Source organism: Arvicola amphibius, chromosome 6 (genome assembly GCF_903992535.2).
Source record: "Arvicola amphibius chromosome 6, mArvAmp1.2, whole genome shotgun sequence".
NCBI lineage: Eukaryota > Metazoa > Chordata > Mammalia > Rodentia > Cricetidae > Arvicola > Arvicola amphibius.
The window spans coordinates 139,098,065-139,118,377 of NC_052052.2; the positions used below are offsets into that span (position 1 = coordinate 139,098,065).

General features: G+C 44.8%; 1 protein-coding gene across 2 annotated transcripts in view; it reads right to left on the reverse strand.

Moving 5' to 3' along the window:
- The window catches only part of Nedd9 (neural precursor cell expressed, developmentally down-regulated 9), a 117,198-nt gene that overhangs the window by 47,622 nt on the left and 49,263 nt on the right, over window positions 1-20,313 (reverse strand). The window contains exon 1 of one of the 2 annotated variants that reach the window (XM_038334871.1): window positions 1,356-1,491. The exons of the other annotated variant lie outside the window; for it this stretch is intronic. Within the exon in view, the coding sequence (XP_038190799.1) occupies window positions 1,356-1,367 (12 nt within the window). The 5' untranslated portion in view covers window positions 1,368-1,491. Of the gene's footprint in view, window positions 1-1,355; window positions 1,492-20,313 lie in introns of those variants that run through there. 2 annotated transcript variants of the gene reach the window in all.

Here is a 20,313-nt window from a genome sequence, read left to right on the forward strand (position 1 = left end):
AAAAATTCCAGGCGAAATATTATGGAGCCCCACTAAGTTCTGTGAACAAGGAGACAGCAATGGGGAGAAACATTTCCAAAAAAGATTCTGTTCCTGCCAGGTAGAAAGGAGCCATCCTTTCTTCTGCTCCTCCCCACCGATGCCCAAAACGGAAAGCTGATAGTAGAGCGATAACGGATACCTGTGTTGTCTCCAGACTGCTGGAATTTTCCCAAGAGCCATTATCCATGCTTTACAATAAAGACTGGGCATTTTGGTTCACAGTTTTCAAACAAGATTTACAGACACTGGACAAAAGATCTTGATGTTAACCTGTGGCTTTTTAGCTACAGCGAGTGTTTACAGCCTTCTATCCAAAAGGAAGGGTCAGAAGCTACATGCCTCAGAAGGAAGCAAAGTTAGCCCCTTCTAAGTCAGTTAACAGGATCTGTTAAGCCACTTTACCAAAATGAACTTTTATAATAGCACTGTCCTTTGAAAGCAGAGGCCTATTCATCATTTAAAAAAAACAACAAAAAAAAAGAGGCATGGCTACGTCATTGCGATCTGCTACTGGGCCAAGTCCCTTGGAAACCGCCTCCTTAGACGGGATGTGCTGAGCAAGTCATAATCATTTTGCCAAGAGTAACCCCAGAAACCGTGGTGCAAAACGCAGTGGAAATTAATGCTGCCAAGATATGAGCACGACATTCTGTAAGCGTCAGGGAAAAGAAGCCAGCCGGAGCCTTCCTACTTTCAGACCCTTTTAAAGCCCAATACAGTGTTACCCAGAAATGACTAACACTCATTTATTCATAGAGCCAAACTATATAAGGATGCGGGAATTCTCCATCATCAGCCCTATCAGAGTTCCTGGATTCTTAATTTGCTTCTACCGAAGAAAGTGCCTAGAGCAGACAGTTTCCCAGATCAAGTATTTAAGGCAAACTCTGAAAACGTGCTTTTAGTGTCCATTAAAGACTCAGTAGTTCTCATTCCTCTTATTAAGGCTCCCCCGGTCGGCTCTGGTCAGGCAGAGACCTGCGACTTGCCTGCTGGGATGCGAGTTAGACACCTCTAATCTCCAGAGGCCGCCTCTGCCCGCCTCTATGCTAACTTTTCTCCACAGCCTACTCAGGGCAGCCTACTCAGGGCAGCCTACTGAGGGCAGCTTTCAGAGCCCTGTACCGCGAACTAGCAGATCTAAAAGCGCAAGTCTGCTTGCGGGTGAACCCCAGAGCACCATGGAAACGAGATCAGACGCAGCTCAGCCAGACCAGACACACGAGGGATCCCCGCACGATTGTCACGGTGGGAAACCCGCAGGCACGGCTGTCCCCAGCTTCCCAGGAGACGTGTACAAAAGGCGCTCTTACCTTATACTTCATCGCGGCGGTGGTCTGGTCGGATGAGCCCTGGTCCTATCCTAGTCACTCAGTGAAGCACTGCAGTGCCCGCCCCTCCATTGAGCACAGGGCTGGATGGAAAGGAGAACCTTCGCCTCCCGCGCACTGCGGAGCCTCTGAGCTCACAGCTCGACCAAGACCTGCAGATCACGGCCCTCATTTACATACTTCGCCACCATTGGCTGGTGCGGGGGAAGGTACTGCCTCCACCCCGCCTACCTCTAACTTCTAAAAGGCTCCGACAAAGAGCGTGGTAATATGATCATTTCTTTTCACGTTATCAAAAGGGCGGAGGAGAAAACAGAAAGCGAGGAGGCGGCCCAAACCACCCCGCGAAAGAAATAAAAATTTAAAGAGGAAAGAAATAGAAACCAGACAAAGGAGATACGTTCCTTTTGAGATTAACCGAAAATTTAAAGAGTCCGAATTCACAAAGCAGTTTTGACGATCTCGCTTCCTGTGACCTAGCAACTAGTTCATACACCCATTTCATTTCAAAGCCATTCACCTCACAATCTCTACATGAAACGAGCGGGGGAAACAAAAGGTTTTCTGTCTCCAGACCCCCCCCCCCTTTTTTTTTTACTAACCACCCCTGCTGATAACTCTATGTCCCTTTCTTTTTCCCTTCCCTTTTCTGTGGCCGTTTGCTAGCTCTTTCTTTCTTTCTTTCTTTCTTTCTTTCTTTCTTTCTTTCTTTCCTTCCTTCCTTCCTTCCTTCCTTCCTTCCTTCTTTCTTTCTTTCTTTCTTTCTTTCTTTCTTTCTTTCTTTCTTTCTTTCTTTCTTTCTTTCTTCTTTTTGTGTTGCAAAGTCAGCCTGCTAGGAACTGGAAATCATTTCTCTTCGGTGAAAAGGAACTCACAAGCACAAGGTTTTCCAGGACTATCTCACTAGGACCTCAGAGAGAGGAGTGTCAGACACATTAAGAGACCACGGCAGTCTTTGATGAGGATAAAGGTTGGATGGGAACCCATGAGGGTCCTATAGAACACGTGCTATAGATCACCTCTCTTCGTCCAGCACTCTGCTCTTTGCTGTCATTGCCAGGTCGGGCTTTGAACACTGAGGCTTTTTCCTGCTGACCTCTCTCCCCAGAATGACCCATTAACCCACTCACACTTACTACCCAGAAAGAAGAACCCCACTGTTTGATAAGCCTGGTTAAAAGAGAACAGATTCTCCCTGGCAAATCATGGAATATGATTTGTGTAGCTGTTCCATTTTGAGATTTGTCTAGAGAAAGAGAATCACTCAGGAGAGGACAGAAGTTCCTTTTCCTTGGGCCTCAGGACTTGGAGCATTCAATGACTATCCCCTAGTTGGGATGCAGTCCAGCCAGACTGCTCGATTCGGGTGGAAAATTCAGCTCTTAACTTTTTTCCTGACTAAGCTGGACCAGAATTCGTTTTGCCTCCCACCTCCCTCTCTAAATTCCCAATGGATTAAAACTTTTGAACACAAAACGATTGAAGCAAAAAGCACAGGAGAGCAGGTGCCCCACAAAGTGGTTTCTGGGTGTAGGGTTTTACATTTGAAGTCCATGGTTGGCTGTGGTTCTGGTGCCCTCGTCACTGTGCTCCAGCAGCCTTGATGAAGTTGGTATCGGCTGATCAGGCCTCTTTCAAGTCATGGCTTTTGCTCCTTGGCCTCAAAGCAGAATTGACCTGGGGTGATTTGCAAGGTCTTTTGGACCCAGATTAGGCATGAAACAGAGTAGTAGAAGGGTCATCCTGATAGCTCTGCAGGCACAGCAGTGAGATCAGATTACAGGAAGCCTATCTTGGGACTACATAGCCATGGGAGGACCATGAGTCATAGGTCTTTCTCTCTGGTGAAGTGTTCTGGACCCCAGGAGGTGAAGATGGCTTTACCATTGGCTTCTTCAGCAGCCAGGCTGAGTTTTCCGTTAATAAATGTGAGCAAGGCAAAACATTGCATCTGGGTTGCAAAAGGGTTTGCTGAAGCCTGTGCCCTCAGGTATTTGTGAAATTGCATTCTCCAGCTAGAGGGCTTGATACCTATCATGTGACCTTCTTGTTTAGGAATCGCTACAAATTTCTTAACTTTGCAATTTTAGTCTCCTTAAGTATAACCTAGAGAATATAATTATACACTCCTGCTGGGGTTACAGTGACGATTAAATGAAATAATGTCTATAAATATGGTTGCTTGTTCCTGCATTATTATTTTAACATCATGTAAGTTTTATTATATATCATTTTGCTTTTATTGATTTTTATTACATGTCATTAGTGTTTTGAATTAAGTAGTTTGGTATGTTAATGACAACTACCACTGTTGTTACATTGCTCTTGATAATAAGAGCCGTAGGCCCTCATAAATAGGTGGAGAAATCCCTCCATTTGGGTCTTATTTTATGTTTTTATTTTATGTGAATAAGTATTTTGCCTGTCTGGAGTCTGTGTACTGTAGACATGCCTGGTGCCCATGGAAGCCCAGACAGGGCATTGGAACCACTAGCTGAGCTGCCATGTAGTTGTTAGGAATAGAACTCAGGTCCTCTGGAGGAGCAGCCAGTGCTCTTCACTACTGAGCCGTCTCTCCAGCCTCCCCTCCCTCTATGTCTTCTCTTCTCACACGCAGTAGCATCTTTCTATTTACAAGTCTCACTTGAGTGTCTCTCATGGGCCAGGTACCTCTCTAGGCGGGAGGAGAAGATGAAAATAGCTTAGACAAAGTTCCTGTCCCCCATGGAGGAAAATAACTGAGGGAATATATATGAATTGCAGCGGCAAATTCTATGAAAAGCATACTAAGCAGTGGAAATTTCTAGAGTAAAACAGGCCAGCGTCTGTGTGGAGGGTGAGTGGGAGTCTTACTTTCAATAGAGCCATCAGGGAAGCTCCTGAAGGAGGTGATATTTAAACAAAATCTGAATAACATGTGGGATGCAACCCACTCCCGGATCGGAGAGAGAGGGACATTGCAGACAGCAGCGACACATGGACAAGAATGCAGGAGGCATGCGCTCCGTGTGTTAGCGGCTGCAATCAGTGGCTAGCACAGAGTACACAGGACAGAGGCAGAACATAGGCGCAGAGGGCGTGGAAGGGAGCTAGGAGTTTTCCCTGAGTGTGTCAGGAAAACACTGGAGGGTTCTGAAGAGAAATATCTATTTTCCCCCCAATTTTCACCCTTAAAATATCAAGCTGTGATCTCAGTGCCGCTTGAGTATCACAGGTAATGGTGCTTTATTGGTTATGTTCCCTTTAAATCCTTTGAGGAAACACAAATTCTCTCAGTGAATAAATAAACAGCCCTTTCTGTATCTATTGCCTGAGATGCTGGATGTGAATAGAATGTTAAACCTGGAGTATGTAATTGAATTACGTAGGAAACCTTTGGGTTGCTCCCAGAATGGATTGGGACCCTGGGGCTCAGCTCCACCCTGCACCCACCAGCATTCATTTTAGTAGCTGCCATTTCGGCTAAAATGATGCTTCCTTAGACCCTGGTGCATTCATGAGTCAGGGAAAGAGCACCCGATGCCATCTGAGAGATTTCATTAGTAGTCATTGGACATCGGCAGGGACATAGATGGAAATCAAGCAAATGTTGGGACTGCCCATAGCTCAGGCAGAACCCTGGTGCTGTTCTGTAAGAGCGAAGGGCAAAATCTTGGAACTAGGGCCTGTGAGCTGCCTGGGGAAAAGCCTCATAGAGAGAACCAGGAGGACACCCAGAGAGTGACCTGCGGTCACATGTGCCTTAAGTCACTTTCCTAAGTCTTCACTAGACCGATTTCTTTTTAGTTTCCTTACGTGAAATATCTCTGTGTGTCTCTCTCCTGAGTATACCCCCTATTTAATTCCCACAGGACAGAGCAAATGACATTGAGATTGTGTTTGACAGTCTCTTAGTGATAGGTTAATGCCTGAGGGAGCAGAATCGGGACACTTTGGTGTGCACTATCATGAGGACTTCATCCCTCCCCCTATCCGTTTCCTCCTCCACAGGCCATGCCTGTTCCTTCCCAACTTTGCAGACAGGTCCCTCTGCAAAGAACACACTAACTAGTTGCCTGCTGTCAGCGCTGGCTCAACACACTAATGCCTTTGTGTGTGCTTGTCCACAGCCCCCACCCTGCCTACCTCGCTTTTTCAGAACAAATCCCTCCTTCTCCTGACTGTGCCTCCATTGTACTCAGAACACAGATCTCTTGAAATACTTTTCCGTGTTTGCATGGTGATGGTGTGTTGACGTCTGTTTCCCCAGCTTCGGGGTGGGTTTTGGAAGAACAGGGTAATAGCTGGCTGACCTTTCTGTCTCTTTATACCTTATAGGTATTCAAGTCATTGCCATATGAATAAGGAAGTAATTCAGAGACCGCATGTTTACCTCCAAGTTCGATGTAGTGCCCGGGAAGGGAACAGGAGAAAACTTATATCTGAGAACATCCTGCAATTTACATTTATTAGAATAAACATGGAACCAATGGCAGACTGCTGTCAGTTCCGTCTGTGTGAGCTAAAAATAGCACTTACAATTCCTAAGTGACTTGGGAGGAGGCTAAAGAATAACATTTTGAGAGATGTGAAAATTGCGTGTAATTCAAATTTCTGTGTCTATATGTAAAGTTTTATTGGCACACAGCCATCCCTGCTCATTTACATACTGTCTGCTGAGCTACAAAGGTAGGGCTGAGTGGTGTGCCTAAGCTAGTAAATCCCACAGAGCCAAAATAACTAGTATAAAATAATAAAATAATAACAAAATATTATTATAAAATAATAAATAAAATGCTAGTATGTATCTATAATCTCAGCACTGAAGAGCACTTGGTGACTTCAGCATGTGTGAGATGAGAATTGGCTGCCCCACATCAAAACACACAAAGATAAAATAGACAAATAAAATAGTACAATCTGGACCTTCACAGAAAACATGTTATTTACATTCTAAAAGAAAATAAAGATCTTTTTGGCTTTGAGTTCAGATTCTTCTACATGGGAAGCAACCCAGAAGCTGCATTAAGATCAGACCAGAGGAAGCAGGCTAAGCTAAGAGGCATGCTAGGACTATGTGTTACTATTTTTAGTTTGGTATCAGGTTTTTTTCTCTATACATATTAAATCAGCCCCCAAAATAGTGCCCATGCTGCTTTCCTGTTCTATGTTAAGTCTATAAAACCTGCTAAAGACAAGTCATTGTGATGTATGTAGGTGGGTCTTCTGTCTATGTGTTAATTTCATTGGTTAATAAAGAAACTGCCTTGGCCCTTTGCTAGGTCAGAACATAGGTAGGCGGGGAAGACAGAACAGAATTGTGGGAGAGAGAAAGCTGAGATAGGCAGTCACATAGCTCTCCTCTCGGAGATGGAAGCAGGTTAAGATCTTTGCCGGTAAGCCACCACATTGTGGTGCTACACAGATTAATAGAAATGGGTTAATCAAGATGTGAGAATTAGCCAATAAGAGGCTGAAACTAATGGGCCAGACAGTGTTTAAATGAATACAATTTGTGTGTTGTTATTTCTGGGGCTAAGCTAGCCATGTGGGAGCTGGATGGGACGAAAAGCAGGCCCACCGCTCCTTCTACATTTGGCGCCCAACAAAGCTAGCTGTGCAGGAGCCGGGCGGCGGGATGCAGCTCGCTGCTATTACTACACCATTGAGTGTTCTCTTTCAGTCCAATGAGTGACCTTTGACTGAGATCCCTCAGGTGCTGGGCTCTAAGGTAGATGTTTACCATTGTATGTGGCTGCTTGTTTGTTTCCTGGCTTCCCAGTCTCCTAAAATAACCACACAGAAACCGTATTAATTAAATCACTGCTTGGCCTATTAGCTCTAACTTCTTATTGGCTAGCTCTTACATATTAATTTAACCCATTTCTAGTAATCTGTGTATTGCCACATGGCTGTGGCTTAGCAGATAAAGGTCTGGCATCTGTCTCTGGCGGGGCTACATGGCTTCTCTCTTGACTCCGTCTTTCTTCTCCCAGCATTCAGCTTACTTTTCCTCTCCTAGCTCTGTTCTACCTTATCAGGATAAGCCAGTTTCTTTATTAACCAATGGTATTCACAGCATACAGAGCGGAATCCCACATCAGTTTACAGATATCATTTCACTTAGCATTTGTCTTGGGTATGAAATCTAGGAGGCAGAGCTCTTAGTTCATATATTATAACATGGAAACTTTGGGAGGTTTTACAGTTCACACAAAGTTACAGGGCAGATGAGTGACACGTTTGCATTAGGAACTTCTCCTCCCTGAGTCAGTGTGGCCTCAACCACAGGCTGCACTGACCACCAGGCTTCCTCTCAGTACCATGATCTAAATCCAGTTGATTGTTTCTTTAAGGGTAAGTCTGCAGCTTAGTGGAGAACTAGCTGAGAAGCGGATGGCAGTACTGTCAAATAGTGTAAACACACACACATACACACATACACACATACACACACACACACACACACACACACACACACACACAAACAATTCTTCTCATTATTCATTGTCCTCTTCATCCTTGGCTTACGTAAATCTCATCTTGTCCCAGCTTGCAGCCCATCTCTGACAGGAAACTTTCCCCAGAAAATTCTCTATATCTTCTCTCACATCCCAGGGTCCTACCCTCCTATCATCTAAGGTCAAGGTCATAGCTTTCCAAATCCTACTTCTCCTAAAAAACAGTCATGACTTCTTCTCTGTACATGTTAGATTCAACAGCCCCCTCCTACCCTTGACAACACCTTTAATGTATCGCAGTCTAGAACATTAGCCAAGGGGCATGGGCTACTCAACCACTCCCCCACAACACTCTATTACCAATAATGAACTAGGAATAAATTATATTTCCTAAAGTAGTTGGTAAGGAGGTTTTTCTTTAAAATTTGACTTTGAAGGTGAGGATAGCATATATTTAAAAGGCTTGTTGGTTTATGATCTGTTGTAAGGAAGCCGCTTGTTTGTTTCCCTGCCACCCAGCAGCTCAGCCTCGAAATAATCACACAGAAACTATATTATTAAAACACTGCTCTATCTTCTTATTGCCTAACTCTTACATATTAATTTAATCCATGTCTAGTAATCTGTGTATCTCCATGTGGCTGTGGCTTACAGGGTAAAGTTCCAGCGTCTGTCTCTGGTAGGGCCACATGGCTTCTCTCTGTCTCTGCCTCCTTTCTTCCAGCATTCAGTTTAGTTTTTCCCTACCTAAGTTCTGCCCTATCATCAGGCCAAGGCAGTTTCTTTATTCACCAATGGCTTTCACAGCATACAGAGGGAAATCCCACATCAATGATCCCTGGGTTACTTTAGATTTGGTTTCTCCTTAACTCATGACAGGTCACCTGGAGCCAGGTGAAGCTCTAAATTACATAAACTGGAAATGATCCCTCTTATTACATAGCCTGGTGGGTCCCACAATGGAATGACTTCATGGGGTCTTACCCTCAGTCAACCTTTCACCACATAAAAGGTGGTACAGTCTTCTAAAAAAAACTACCATTTCTCCCTTTTCTAGCTTCAGTCCTGAGAATGCAGAGGTAGACTTAAGTGTCTTAGTTCCTGCCAATCATCTGTAAACCTGGTACACTGTTGTAAGTGATCTTGGACAGTGTCTGCACTTGCATTGAAAACCTGTGCAACTGTGAAGTTTTGATTTTTTAATGCTGTTAACTTGGGAGTACTTAATTACCACCCTTTCTCTTCCTAAAGAACTAAGGAACATTTGACAGCTTAAATTACACATTAGGTGAATTCACTCAACTCTAGTGAAATATGACAAGCATTGTGGGCCTCCACTCAGCACCCTTTTCTTTCTTTGAAACAGCTAAAGAATTAACTAAGGCATGAAGTTGTAAGGACAATATAGAACCAAACAATAAAGATTTACATTTATTAGGTTCTACAAATATGTGAAGGTTCACATTTCAATTCTTTATATGTACCCAGTTAGACCAAAGTGTTCACCAGAACAAAAGGGGCTTAAAGGCAAAAATGTGCAGGCTGCCTGGCATGGATGCATGCCTGTTTTCTCTTGCTTCGAGTTGTTCTGGTCTTGCATGCTTTACTTTGTCCAACTTGTGATGCAAAACTTCCATGGAGACCCCTCTGCTGGTAAGTAGAAACTTTAGATTGTGGATTTTTACAAAGGTCAAGGTGATCTGTCAATACCAACCAAACAGGAAGCCCATGACTGGATAGAGCAGAGTTTTTTTTTATAGGCACTGCCCAACCTAACAACAGTGCTACAGAACATCTTTTTAAATGAAAAAGACAAAGGCATTTGTTTCTACCCCTTGCTAATCCTCATCCTACAATGTCCACCTGCAAAGTACTTGCTTTAAATACTCTTCCTATTTTTAATTGAATTTACTTATTTGTGCATGTGTGTGGGTATTTGTGCTTTGTATGTGTATGTTCGTGTGAGTGTGGGCATGGATGTATGCAGAGGTCAGAGGACAATAAGTATGTATGTGTGTATGTATGTATATGCTACATGTGCGGGTGTTCACAGAGCATAGAAGAGCCCTCTGGATCATTCCCAGCCCCCTACAGCTGGATCCTGGAGTTATAGGTGATGTGAGTCCTCAAAATGGTACTGGGAACTCTTCTCTTAAAGATCAATATGCATTCTTAAATGTTGTGCTCTCTCTCCAGCCCCTGTTCAACTTAATATTTGAGACAGATTCCCTTGATAGGACGTGAGTCTTGCTGTTTTAGTCTATGCTGGCTGGCCACAGAGTCCCAGGAGCCCTCCTGTTTTACATGCCTAATACCTGTGTTGGTGGATTAAGCTGAAGAAACTTTAAACTCTGGCTCCTGGCTCCTGGGCAGGCTTGGGTATTCTGTTTTCAGTGTACTCCACTTTGCTGGAGTCAGCTATTCCTTGATGGGTTAGAGATGCACACCCTCCCCCCAGCAGTCCTAAAGAAGCCCAGCTGTTTCAATTCTCAGAGAAAGCCTGTCCCGTGTCCCCACATCAGCAGCAAACATCCACGGACCTAAGGGCCTCAGGCCTGTTTGTCCAGTCCAATGCATTGCCAGCTGGTGCTGATGAGCCAGGAGAAGGAATCCCAGCCATGCAGGGCCTGGTGGAGGGGGAGGAGGAGAAGAATGTGGGATGGAGACACAGCAGACTGTGCCCAGGTCCAGCCTAGCTTTAGAAGAGTTTAATTTTTTTTTAAGTATTCTAGCTACCAGCAACCTTTTATTTTAAATGCCTGTGCAACATGGGCCCAAGGCTTAGGTGGTGGCAGAGGCACCAGTGTTCATCGTCAGCTCGCCCAGTGGAACATGGATGGCACATTCCTTTCTGCCCACAGAAGCGGAGAAAAGAAGGGCAGTTCCTTTCCTTATATGAAAAGCTGAAGGGAGACTGCGCTAATGAGCGGGCACAGGCTTTTCAGTCTTACTCATGTGCACGCTGCAAAAGCTGAGGTTTACGGAGTATGAAATCCCTCAATTTGCTGCAGTCTTGGCACTCTGTGGTTTCATCCTTGATGGGTAGACCAGTGGGTGTTACAAGGGTTTTCTCAAATGTTGATGCCCGGCGGTTCCGTGACTCATGTTCTAAACTCGAGCTTCTGGTCTTAGGAAGGGCAGAAAGTAGTGACTAGAAGCAAGACCTGGGCTTCTGCTGACCTTTGGTGGCAAAAGCTACAACACTCAACTTGCCATCCCCAAATCACCCTAAATAGACATCCCTCTTTCAGTATATGTGTGTGTTGGGGGGAGTGGGGGGTGATTGGTTATAGGATTTCATATGGGTACCAGAATCTATGGATGCTCTTGTATAAAAGCGCTCCATCGTTTACAAAGAACCTGTGCATATCTTCCTGTATGCTTTAAATCTTCTCTAGACAGTTCACACTATACTGAATTATACCCAATGCAATGTAAATGCTATATAAATAGGTGATATAGGGAATAGTAACAAGTAAAAACATCTTTGCACATTTAACAGACATGCAAATTTTTTCCAAGCATTTTTAATCCACAGTTAACTGGATGGAGAATGTGGAACCCGCCATATGGAGAGATGAATCAAAAGCTATCACCTATATACTTCCTGTTGTCAGAATAAAAGTCCCTCTCCAGACAGCTCTTTAATTCTTCCCACTTAAATCCACCTAGGGACCTGCCAGCCATCCTATTTGTTCTCAGTTCCCTAGCCTAAATAAATAAATATTATTATTATTTATGAATTTATGAATAATAATATTATTATGAATAAAGCCAGGTCTCCTCCCATGTTTACAGATTCACAGCTCCTTGTCATCCCAGATTAGACAGGCTCCCTTGGCGGTCAGAGACCAATCCCATGAGAAGATTCATTCACCCTTCAGAGGATTTGTAGAGGAAATAAAGAAGACACTACCTTGGGTCAATCCAATTGGGGGCTTTGCATCCAAGTGAGCTTTGTAAAAAGTCCTAGAATCCTGTATATTTTATTTGTGGCAGTCTGGATACCTTCTCAGATCTCCAGAGATTTGCAAGCCACCTTCCACAGTGCCAACCAATCTCTGTAGCCTTACACGCTGGCCTTACACGCTGGCCTTGTAACTGTATCCCTAAGCCTCTGCCTCGGCCTCAACCGTCAACACCTGTCCTAAGCAACAACATTTAGTGTGGTGCTAGTGTTTACATGACTAGAACAAGGAGATGAGAATGGTTCAAGAAACACAAGCTTTTGACCGCAACAGTGACAATGAATTACTTCCGTCGATATAAAGCTTTTGACCGCAACAGTGACGATGAATTACTTCCGTCGATAAAAAGTGGCCCTTGTAGCATTGCTGTCAGTGCTACAGCGAGTTAAGAATGAGTGCATTCGCCGGGCGGTGGTGGCGCACGCCTTTAATCCCAGCACTCGGGAGGCAGAGGCAGGCGGATCTCTGTGAGTTCGAGACCAGCCTGGTCTACAAGAGCTAGCTCCAGGACAGGCTCTAAAGCTGCAGAGAAACCCTGTCTCGAAAAACCAAAAAAAAAAAAAAAAAAAAAAAAAAAAAAAAAAAAAAAAAAGAAGAATGAGTGCATTCTTAATTTCTGCCCCTGCCTCCTGTGGGTCTGTCTAGCATGCGGCCCAATGTGAGTCCTGCATGGCATGTTTGAGGGGCCATGCTCCACTGAGAGTTACATTCACTGCTGAAGCTGGAGGCTTTCTCTGTTTGCTAAAACCTTTACCTCTCCCTGGACCCGATGCCCACCCACCTCTTGCTTAAGCTAGATGCACCTAGTGGTTTCCAAATGGACTGCGGGCCCTTTAATTCTCTCCCACCTCCGCCCGATTGTTTCGTGTTTTCTTTTCAGGCAGGCATTCCCCAAGGCTCCGTCCTCAGCACTTTTGCCCTCTGCCTCCCCCTGTTTCTCCAGAACATCCTTTCCTGTGACTTTGACTCTTGCTTCTACGCCCAAAACGATCACATCTCATGGTGTAGGTTCTGAGTCATGAACTTATTTCCTACTATGCCCAACTATTACAGTGACATCTCGTAAGACCTCCATGTTGTGATTAGTTCTATGTGTCAACCTGACTAGGCCATGGTCTCCAGAGTTGCATACTAGAGGCCAATATGAAGATAATTTTATAGATAAGATTAACATTAATAAATAAAGGAATAAAAGTGATGACCCTTCATCACAGAGGTGGGCCTCATCCAAGCAGGTGAAGACCTTAATAGAAAACAGGTCAGGGTCTTCCAAGGAAAATAAAATTCTGTCTACATTGACCCCAGGCTCAGCTACTTCATCAGCTTGAGAGATCGTTCTTGAGTCTTCAGTTCATCAGTCTACCCTGCACATTTTGAAGTGTGAGCCATTCCTTAAAGCACAGTCATCATAATTGCCCATTTGTCTCTGTCGGTCTGTCTGTCTGTATGTATGTCTGTCATCTGTCTGTTTCTAGCCATCTTCTCCTCCACACAGATTTTCTTTAGACAAGTACTTCCCAATGCCGCCTGTGTGTTATGGTCGTATGTCTGTTGCAATAGTTCTTAGCCTGTGGTGGCAGTGGTGGTGGTGGTGGGGTCAGCACAGCATGAGGAACTGTATTAAAAGGGTCTCAGCATTAGGAAGGTTGAGAACCACTGCTCTAGTGGGAGGTAGAGGAATCTTTTGGAAGTGGACCACAGCAGGAAGGAGTTGAATCATTGGAAAGGAATTGTGGGATACCAGTCTCGTCTTTCTCTGTTTGGTACCCAGCCCTGAGGTGAGTAATTTCCTAGGCCACATGCTCCCACCACCACCATCGCCACTGCCACCACCACCACCACCACCACTACTGCCACCACCACCATCGCCACTGCCACCACCACCACCACCACCACCACTACTGCCACCACCACCATCGCCACTGCCACCACCACCACTGCCACCACTGCCAGCAGCAACAGGTTCTGTTTCTCAGAGTAATACAAATATGAAGCTCTTTCAAATGAACATTGTTTACTTGAAGCTAGTCTTTGTTACTGTAGTGCTTTAAACACTATCATTGTCTCAGTCACTGTCAGCCAAACCCTCACCCTGATTGTACTTCCTGTGTGCAGTCAGTGTCCAAGTCACGCCATTCTCTAGCCCCAACAGTTAAGAGTGTGAACTGCCTCCTCTCATCCAGCCACTAGTAGACCTTCCCAATCATCACACAGGCCTGCCAGCCAGAGGCTCCACAATGTTTTAGCTAAGAACTAGGCCATGACTCAGAGGAAATCAGCCTGAGGTCTTCAAGATGTTGTGTGTGCACCAGGAAAGGAAGGCCTCTCCATCTTTGGATCATATACCTTAAACTATGCTTAGCAGTACAAGCCTTTTCCTCCTTGTAACGTGTCTACAGGGAGAAATGATGAGCTCACAAGCAAAGTGAAAGAGACATTAAGGGCAGAAGAATGGAGAGAATGCTGACTCTGTTTGCATCTCCCCAGTCAGCCATGCCTGAAGTCTGAGCTAAGACAATCTAATCCATAAAATGACAAGCTGGTTGGCTTTTGTCGATGTGATACAAACCTAGGTATATCTGGGATGAGGGAATCTTAATTGAGAAATGCCTCCATAAGACTCACCTGTAGGCACATCTGTGAGGCATTTTCTTGATCAGTGATTGGTGTGGGAAGGTGCTACCTTGGGGCAGGGTGTCCTGAGTGTTAGAAAGCAAGCCAACAAGTCAGGAAGAGCAAGTCAGTAAACATCATTCTTCTGTGACTTCTGCTTCGGGTCCTGCCTCTGGGTTCCTGCCTTGAGTTCTTGCTTCGACTTCCTTCCATGGTGGACTGTGGAGCTGTAAGCTAAAACAAACACTTCCCTCCCAAGCTGCCTTTGGTCATGGTATTTTACCACAGGAACAGAAACCTAAGGCAGGTAATGAAAATATTGTCCCCTAACCTAATTTGAACCTGGCTTCTTTCCATCACACTAAAGTGTCTTTGTTAATCCTCTATCAGCGAGCAAGGGCATCTCCCCATTCATGTGCACTCTGTATATCCTTTACATAGAAGTCCTAAGTTCAAAGACACTCAGTGTGTTGCACTGAACTCCTGGCTTGGCTTTGAGGTACCAGATACATCCTAATATTGTCCAATGGGAGAGGAAGAGGCGACCACTAAGATGACAGAAACAGAAAGGAGAGCCAGGTATTAGGAAATTGCTGGGTGGCAGCACTTCAGAGCATGGTGACACAGATTCATTGGTTGACCGGGACACAGCTTTAACAATGAAAGGGAAAGCAAGGCATCCGTTTCTGGTAGGTTCTGAGGACCAGGGTCTGTGCACCTGTAAACGATCCATTTAGATGTCAGTATCACATTTCCTTGCTGATCGCTTTGTCCTTGTTAATAGCTGCGGAGATTTCATGCTCCCTACCACCAATGCTAATTGCTTGACATCACACTAGGCACTGTGGGAGCCACAGAGATGAGTAATAGCCAGACACTGCCCTTACTTCTTAAATACCTATTACAGTTGCAGCCAACGTAACTTCATGAAGATAAACTTGTGCTGGGGGAAGAAAAGTCACACATCAAGTTATGTAAGTTTCTATTTTAAAATCATCTGGTTCTGATTTGCTAAAGTTAATGCTTTCGAGCTGATGCCAGAGTGCTACGTTTGATTTATGGAAATACTTTAGCACATTTTTCCATCGCACTCTTGTACAATATATTTACCACCCTTTTGTTATGGTTAGGAGGATTATGGACTTTAAAACAGCCTTCTTTATGAGCTTGCTGCTATTTTATCATAAAATTCCATAAGATGGAATAAAAAAAAAAGTCTAGCAAGCAGGACTATTCAGGGCCCATTCCACATGGTTTAACTTTATTTTACTTTTTTTTTTTTTTATTATTTAACAAAGCGATCTATCTGGAAAATGGATGTTTGAAAACTTTCACTACGCCAAACCAATTCTTTTCATGGAAGGACAGTATTTGGGGGGGGGGGGGAGGTGGGCGAGAGTGTAGAGCAAGGGTGAATGTTTAGATAAGGGTCACACCAAGCTACACTACTGACCTTTCCTTTTTTGTCTTTTGAGATTCCTGTGTTCCTTTGGTGCCTGTCCTGGAACTCTACAAGAGACCAGGCTGGCCTCGAATTTATGGAGATCCACCTGCCTCTACCTCCCTAGTGTTGGGATTAAAGGCATGTGCCACCACTGCCCGGCTTTTTAAATGTGTAGCCCAGGCTGGCTTTGAACTCGTGATCCTCCTGCCTCTGCCTCCTTCAGCAAATCCTACTGGCGTGTGCCACCACAACTGACTACACTGTTGACCAAATAATAGTGCCATCACATATGGCTTTAGACATGCACCAATCCAGACTTCTACACCACAGAGGGAGCTTGAAGAACATCCCAGATAAACAGAATGAACGTCAGAAGATCTCAGGGGTCCTGTTGATGTCTGTGACTTAGGACCACTCGCGTGGTAGGGAGAGGTCAGCACAGAGCATCACTCAGGCTCACGGGGTCTCAAGGCAATTTACACATCCCTATCCTCCATGTCATACATCACAGTAATCTAACGTGTTCCAGGGGGAGGCAAAGGCAGACCCACTCAGGCTCCAGGAATAAAATGCCCTTATTTATTTTGTGATGGTAGGGATTGAGTCCCTGGCCTTCTATATGTTAGACAGTTATACCACTGAGTCACATCCTTAGCCCTTCCATAAAGAAATTACATCCACACACAAATGCAAACACACATATATACATATGATATACACACATAACATTCAATATATACACACATGATATACACATGTAATATACATTCATTTGCACTTGTAACACACACATATAATATATACATATAACAAATACATGTACATACACATACACACATATGTAATATGTATTCTTTTTCAGGTGATTTGAACCCAGGGCCTTGCACAGGCTGGGCAGAACTCTTCCCTTGAGCTCTGTCTGCAGCAGTAATGGCCATTTTTATGAGTTCTTCTAGTCTCAAGTTCAGCCACAGCACTCAGCATGGTCATCTCTTCACCTCCTTGAGACACTGTACAGAACAATCAAGAACTTTGAGGAACACGTTGGCACAAGCCTCCCAGGCCTGCAGTGGTCCAGCTGAGGAAGCCATTCTCTCGTTTAAGCCCAGTGTGCTCCCTGGGCTCCTTTTGTTTCTGTTCTCTGCAGGAAGTGTGGGTTTTCACTTCACACCCACATAAAACAATATGGCTGCCCAGGAAACTCCCCCTCCACCTGGCTCTTTCAAACAAAGAGTTTCATTTCTCTCAAGCAGATGTCAGACAGCTCTTGGCAATGCCAGGTTCCCAAAGGCACAGCAAGTCAAGATGTTGTCTTTCCAGGAGTCTCTCTGCCTCTTGTGCTGGGAGTCGGGCCGTAGATGCTTCGCCACCTCGGCAGGGAGGCCTTGTGAGTGCCTGCCATGCAGCCCTGTTCTCCAGCTGGAATGTGTCTGGTCCCATCAGAACTCAGGCCCAGTGTGTCAGTGACAGATGGGGTGGGGCCCCGGAAGGGGCGTCACAAGGTCTGCCCCCATTTGCCCTCAATGGACTGGGTTAGCCTTTGTCGGACTTCCACCACCTTTCCACCCTGCTCACGCCCGCCTCCCCTCTGGTTTTCTGCCAGAAGCTGAGAGGGCAAAGCCACTCTTTCTTGGACTTTAAGAACCATGAACCCAACTCAACCTATTACTTTTAAAACATATATTCTTTGGTCTCCGATATTCAGCTGTGGCAATATAGAACAGCTTAAGATATCACTCTTTTTGTCTTTCCCTGGAAACAGTGTAATAAGACATGAAAATTTAAAACCATGGAAAAAGAGCAGCCATGACCTCTTTTTCCTTCTGGATTCTTCTTTGGAATGCTTGTCTTTTGTACCAGCTGTTCAGGTCCATCTGCCCTCCCTGACCCCTCAGTTCCAATTCCACCCTGGAAACGTCACAGCCTCTGTTGACGAGTGCCCTGCTCACCCTCAGTCCCACCTACTATGCTACTTGGGCACAGCCACAGTGTCCCATTGTAAACTCCATCTGTGCCTCTCTGCCAGTGTGGTCTTCTTTGTACAATAGTTGACCAAAAGAGCAGTCAATTCCCTTGAATTGTATGGAAATTCCCTTGAAGATGTATGGAAAAGCTAGAAATGTAGCTGATGGTAGAAGACTTCTGTAGTATGCATGAGGCCCTGGCTTCAAACCCCAACACTACACTACACACACACGCAACATGCCTGCACGCACACACACATGCACACGCACACACAATCAGTTTGCAGGCAATAGCAAACTGTTTTTATGAGCTATGATCCCCGTGCATTAACTCTGCCATTCTATGGTATGATCCACAGAGGTGGATCAAAGAATTTCAGAATACATACTTCCTTTACTGTAGAAAGAGAGTGCTTGCTCGGCTGAGCCCCTCCCCATCCATGCCCCCGAGCCCTTGGCAACTCATCTAATTTCTGTTTAGAAGCAGCTGCAATTTTGCATTCAGCCCAGTTTCAAAGCCGAACACAATCGTGAGACTGGCTATTAATTTTTCTCTGTATATTTAGAATTGTACTTCAGATGCATGGGCACATGTAGCCATCTAACACCTGATAAAGAACATGAAGTGAAACAGCTCAACCATGCCAGTGCAACACAGAGGAGGAAAGCAAACTTTGTGGGCAGTGTGGGTAGGGCTTTAAAAGGCTTTCAGAAAGAAAAGAGGAAAGAGGTTCAGCAGAGACAAGGTGATGACTCCTCCTAATTCACCAAGGAGATGCCCCTGTGCCACAAGCGGCTAAGTGGTTCCCCAACTTACATTAGGACTGATCAGAGAGGAGTTAATTATACTACATCACAAACGCTGAAGGAAGTGATGGCCTAGACCGAGACCACGTAGCAAGGACTTCAATGAAGCTAGCCCGGCATGAAGTTCCATGCTTAATAATTTGGCATTGTCCTTGAACTTTGGATGATCAAACAGATTGTGTGTGTGCGTGCATGTGTGTGTGCTTGCATGCATGTTTTGTGTGTGCGTGTGTGTGTGTGTGCGTGCGTGTGTGTGTGTGCGTGTGTGTAGTGTTGGGGTTTGAAGCCAGGGCCTCATGCATACTACAGAAGTCTTCTACCATCAGCTACATTTCTAGCTTTTCCATACATCTTCAAACTGGTTAAGAAAAAAAGTACAGTAAGGAAATTTCTATTCTATAGACAGTTACCAGCAAAATAGCAACAGGCATTGTGCAGGACAGTATTTGGTGTCTAGAAGAAAAAGACACTGTATATTCTAACTGACCTCAATGGCTTGGAACTGAGGACTTTGCACTGACTTATGCTTTTGGTGGTGGGAGGTTCTGATCAGCTAGCCCACTCATGGTCTTGGCAGTCTGTTGTTCTTCACCATGGAAGCTACAGAAGCCCTTGACGTGCCATAGCCCTCAGTCCAGGCTTATCCAGGAGCTGATGGCCAGGCTACAGTGAACACTGAGCCTCTCTGGATGCCAGAACCCCTTGGATTTACCTTCTCTTATGCCTTGATGGGATTCTGAGGTTCCATTGTGGTCCTGGGAGGCCCATTTTTCTGGACCTGGATCTCCCTGGCATGCTGGTCTCTGGGCACTTGCCCAGTCTCTTGAGCCAGTTCCCTGTCTCTCTTCTAGTTGATCTTTAAGCTTTGATGCTCCCCCGAGTTACCCCATCCTCAGTTCCCCCCTCAAGCTCTTTCCTCCAGTCCAGGATGCTTCCACAGTTCACTGTCCACACAGCAGTGACCATGCCCTGGAGCTAATTTATATGTCAGTGTGACTGGGCCATGTTCCCCAGACATTTGATCAAATATTAATCTGAATGTTTGCTTCTCGAAATTTTACAAGTCTGCAGACTTTAAACACACAGATTGCTTCCCATAGTCATAGTGGGCTTCATCCATACAGTTGAAGGCTTCAATAAAACAAACACTTACTGAGTCCTGCAGATTTAGGTTTGACTTGGATGGCAGGAAAATTATAGAAGACTTGGGTTTAAAAGCAAGACGATGGGTATTCTCTTCTCATGTTCTAGAAGTCTGAGATGCCAAATTGTTCATGAAAGACAGAAAGGGGGCAGGTTGTACCGCCAGGTTGTAAAAGAAACTAGCCACCTTGCTAGAGGGGCTACTAAGGACTCAAAGGGGTACGGGGCACACAGTTATTTAATCTGGGATTTTAAAGAAATATAACCTATGATGGAAAGAGTTAGTCCAATCCTTTAGAAACAAAGTCACACGAAAAGTAGTGGCTTTCATTACGTGCTCTTGATTGCCATTCTCGTCAACAGGACAGACTGATTTAAATCTGAATAATTGAGTTGGTTCCACATTGACATTTCAGGAAAGACAGTAGTTTTAGGGACCATAAACATGAGTCTGTGGTGGTGGTCCTTACTATTCATTAACTCCCCTTTCTTTTGTCTTTTTGCCTTAGCTAATAGAATGTCTAGGTTGGAGTCCAAGTGCTGAGCTTTAAAAGAGAAGGG